At 45.8% G+C, this 4,103-nt stretch overlaps 1 protein-coding gene across 1 annotated transcript in view; it reads right to left on the minus strand.

The window, feature by feature from the left end:
• Positions 1-4,103, minus strand: part of LOC112153928 (integrin alpha-3) — a gene marked incomplete at its 3' end in the record, with an annotated part of 49,469 nt that overhangs the window by 39,045 nt on the left and 6,321 nt on the right. The window contains 1 exon segment of the mRNA XM_024284395.2: positions 2,236-2,363. Within this exon segment, the coding sequence (XP_024140163.1) occupies positions 2,236-2,363 (128 nt within the window).

A 4,103-nucleotide genomic window follows, 5' to 3' on the forward strand; every position in this document is an offset into this window, starting at 1 on the left:
ATGTAACGTGCACCTTTAAGGTGCTTCCACACTGGCCGCGTCAATCAACACTTTCAATGAAGAGTCAGTATAAACGCGTGCACACCTACATTCCTGCCCTCCAAGTCTGGAGCGCGCGTGAGTCTTATAGACAGACATTTAAAATGACAGAGTTGTGAAAACAAAAGTCTTCAGAAAGATTTGGGGGATTTTCAACACTTTTACTTTCGGTTCTCCCTGTTGTAGATGCAGATGAGCGCTAATGAACAGTAAAAATACAATAGAAGGAGAATCTCCTCCCCGCCACGCACCGCACGCGGCCGGTGTGTGAGACCTGCACATCGCCGCGCTCAGCAGGTGGTATCCACACCGGAGCAGCGCGGTCACGCACGCAGTGGCGGGAGGAGATTCTTCTTCTATTCTTCTTCTACTGTTCATTAGCGCTCATCTCATCTTGGTGTCATATTAACCTGACCGGACACAAACCGTAATGATTCATTTCTCCTTCGTGATCACGTTTGGTACTTCTGTGCTTTGAAGCAGACTCCGCCCACAAGCAGCTCCCGCGCTGAATCTTCAATCCGGTTCAAGATTTCCACGCACAGTTACAGCTCTGAGCTGCTGCGACTGTGCGTGGAAATCTTGAACCGGATTGAAGATTCAGCGCGCTCAATGCGTGCTGATTTGTACGTGGCGCTCGTGACTTCAAAACCCGCGTAGCAAGGTGCGCTCACGTGCGCTCCAGACGCACGGGCAGGAATTCTGCTGTGCGCTGACTCAGACGGCGTGGAAGCATCTACACTCATCTCACAACAACTGGAAAACGTAAAGGATGTTTGTGTCATGTTTGTCCTCCTACAGAAATCGTATTAAAACAAAAATATTGTGGCAGCCTGACTGTTAATTTAGAAATAGTTCCTTGTTAGTGGGTGGAGTTAGTGTCTGTTCTTGTGTTGCATTATGGGACTTGAGTGTTTTACCGGCACCATGAGTGAGAGTGGTGTGTGTATGAGTGAGGCTCCTCACAGTGTCGGCTGTTCTGTAGTTCGGAGCTGTTAAAAAAATGGTAGTAAAATTGTTGGCACCAGCTGGTCCCCGTGGCCTGCGTGTGCGCTTCTTACTCCAATCACGAGGGATTGTACAATATATGGGACACAAGTGATGTCTGGATTTAATCTGCCAGTACTCTGTGGCTCTGCTCCCACCTAAATCGCTACAATATATTTCCTTCCAACAATTTAAATAATTATCAAAACATTTTTGAAAAAGCGCCACTGAGCCGCAAGGGAGTGCTTGAAGAGCCGCATGCGGCTCCGGAGCCGCAGGTTGCCGACCCCCGCACTAAGAGAAAGCAAATCCACCATCTGTGATCCAGATGGATACACGGAGGGACAGAGTAAACCTTAACCAGGGACAGGAAAAGGGTCAAAGAACAGATGTACAAAAACTGGGAACTGATAATGCTGGAAGGTGAGATGAATCCCAACGAACTGGAAAGAGTTGGTCGGCCATAAATCCATTATTAGAAACATATTTAACCAACAAACCAGGGTGTACCCTGCCTTCGCCCTTCAGTAGCCGGGTTAGGCTCAGGCACCCCCGCGACCCCGAAAGGGAAGAAGCGGTCAAGAAGATGGATGGATGGGTTTATTTGATCATGTAAAAAGACTTTTCATTTCAAAGAAATCTCAGTCTTTAAAGTTGTTTAATGGTGAAACTCAGTGAAAGACAGAAAGAGACGTCTTTGCTTTTCCTTTTGTCAGATTAAACTTATATGAGTTTAATTCGTTAAATTATTGACCAAATGTTTCTTTTAATGCATCTGTAGAGTTCAAACATCCCGTGGTGAATGGATGAGCAGCTCTCTGCAGGTACTTTGTCTCAGTCAACCGTTACCATGGTTACCGCTAGTTAAGGGCCACTCGGCCCTGTTATATCTGCTCAGAGGCAGAGTGCAGATAGACAGCCCATAATACTGATAAAATCAGGAGCACCATTAGCTAATAGAATAGAATAGAAATACTTTTTTCATCGCAGACTGGGAAATTAGAAGATATCAGAAGATCAGCTGACACTTGAGGTTCTTCCAGACTCTGAGGGAGTTTGGGATTGGCCCTCTCTCAGCCAATCAGAGGCTTTTTTTCTCATCAACATGAAGAGAGGTCAAGCAGCTTTGCTTCGATCTTGAGGATTAGAGATCCTCCTGATAGTCTGAAATCTTCCTGACACGAGGAAGCAGAAGGAGCTGAGATTCACCTGGATCTACGAACGCCATCCTCCGACACTCGGACTGATCAGCAGTAACTGGACAGCTGTAAACCCCGCCTGTTTTACTGGCTGGAACACCAGGCTCCGCCTCCTCCCTGGGAGCTCCAACCAATAGTCTGTGAGGAAAGCAGAAGGGATATGTCACCCACAGATCAAAGTGGTCTTCAGCAGATCCTGATGATCCTGATGGCGTTTCTGATTAAGGCACGCTGTTTGTTTGTTTTTTCTTTTTGCAATACTCAGCACTCTAAGAAGAATGGGTCTGTAAAACGCTTTGGGTTCCTAAGCAAGAAAAGAATAAAGAGACTCCATCACGTAAACCAGAATTACTGACACCGTTCCTGTTCTGTCCTCTCTTCATGGGCTGCAGACCCTTTCCATGTGACGTGACGCTACTGTGTGAAGAGACTTCCCGTTTACCGGTTTAGACCAGCAAAGCTGACTGCTGAATGCTGTTTAACAGTTTTACATAAATGATAAGAAGTAACCTTAGCAACTGTAACAGAAAATTACAGTACAATGTTTATCTTAGAAAGGTTTTCGTTCTCCTCTCACATCGTTCTCAAATCAGAATACAGATGTTAGTATTCCTCCTGAAGAATGCTCCACAGCTGCTTCCCTAAAATCCTATGATGATATTAAACGAGTCACGGATCATTTCTCTCTGACAACCCGGTCGAAGTTAGACGAAGGTTACAGGTACACCGAATGCTGCTTGTTTAATTATGAAGGTCAAGATTTTCGTCTTCTAATTTATGCTAATGCTACCCATACTGTATCACTAGACTATGCAGGTGCTCTGTGTTCAGTTGCTTTAGTCTTATGTTTAATACTGTTGTTTTTATCTTTCACTATCTCCTTTTTTATTTTTCTAAAACATCGCAGTGACTATAGATCTGGGGAAGTGTCTTTGACCTTTCTAGAAATGAAGATATGGTCATCAAGATGACAGTGGTGACCAGCATGACCTTTGTGACCATTCCTTGAAAAAGGTTTTTCTCCTGGTGTTGGGGCTGCTGGCTGAAGGTGGGTCATGTGACATGTCAAAGTCAGATTCAGAGACATCTACTCAGACTCTCAGAAGGAGAAGGTCCCTCCCTCTGAACCAGCAGCAGCATGGTACATTCTCACAACCAGCCCACAGCTTGCAGGAGCTCAACACGAGACCCAGACCAGCAAACCCACCGAGAACCGGAGCAACCCTTAGGCCTCAGCCTGCTTCTGAGCTACAGGAGAGCTCAAATGCATTATTAACACTGCAGGGAATTCAGATGACTGCAGCCACCTCAATCTTCCCCGGAGCCTGAATACAAGGTCAGCACAGGAGAACAGAGCACCAGATCCTGAAAGTACATGAGACCAGATCATCAGATCATGAAAGTACAGGAGACCAGATCACCAGATCCTGAAAATACAGGAGACCAGATCAACAGATCCTGAAAGTACATGAGATGAGACCACCAGATCCTGAAAATACAGGAGACCAGATGACCAGATCCTGAAAATACAGGAGACCAGATGACCAGATCCTGAAAGTACAGGAGACCAGATCACCAGATCCTAAAGGTACAGGAAACCAGATCAACAGATCCTGAAAGTACAGGAGACCAGACCACCAGATCCTGAAAGTACATGAGACCAGATCACCAGATCCCAAAAATACAGGAGACCAGACCACCAGATCCTGAAAATACAGGAGACCAGATCACCAGATCCTGAAAGTACAGGAGACCAGACCACCAGATCCTGAAAGTATATGAGACCAGATCACCAGATCCTGAAAGTACAGGAGACCAGATCACCAGATCCTGAAAATACAGGAGACCAGATCACCAGATCCTGAAAGTACATGAGAT

This window comes from Oryzias melastigma, linkage group LG19, assembly GCF_002922805.2.
Source record: "Oryzias melastigma strain HK-1 linkage group LG19, ASM292280v2, whole genome shotgun sequence".
Lineage (NCBI taxonomy): Eukaryota > Metazoa > Chordata > Actinopteri > Beloniformes > Adrianichthyidae > Oryzias > Oryzias melastigma.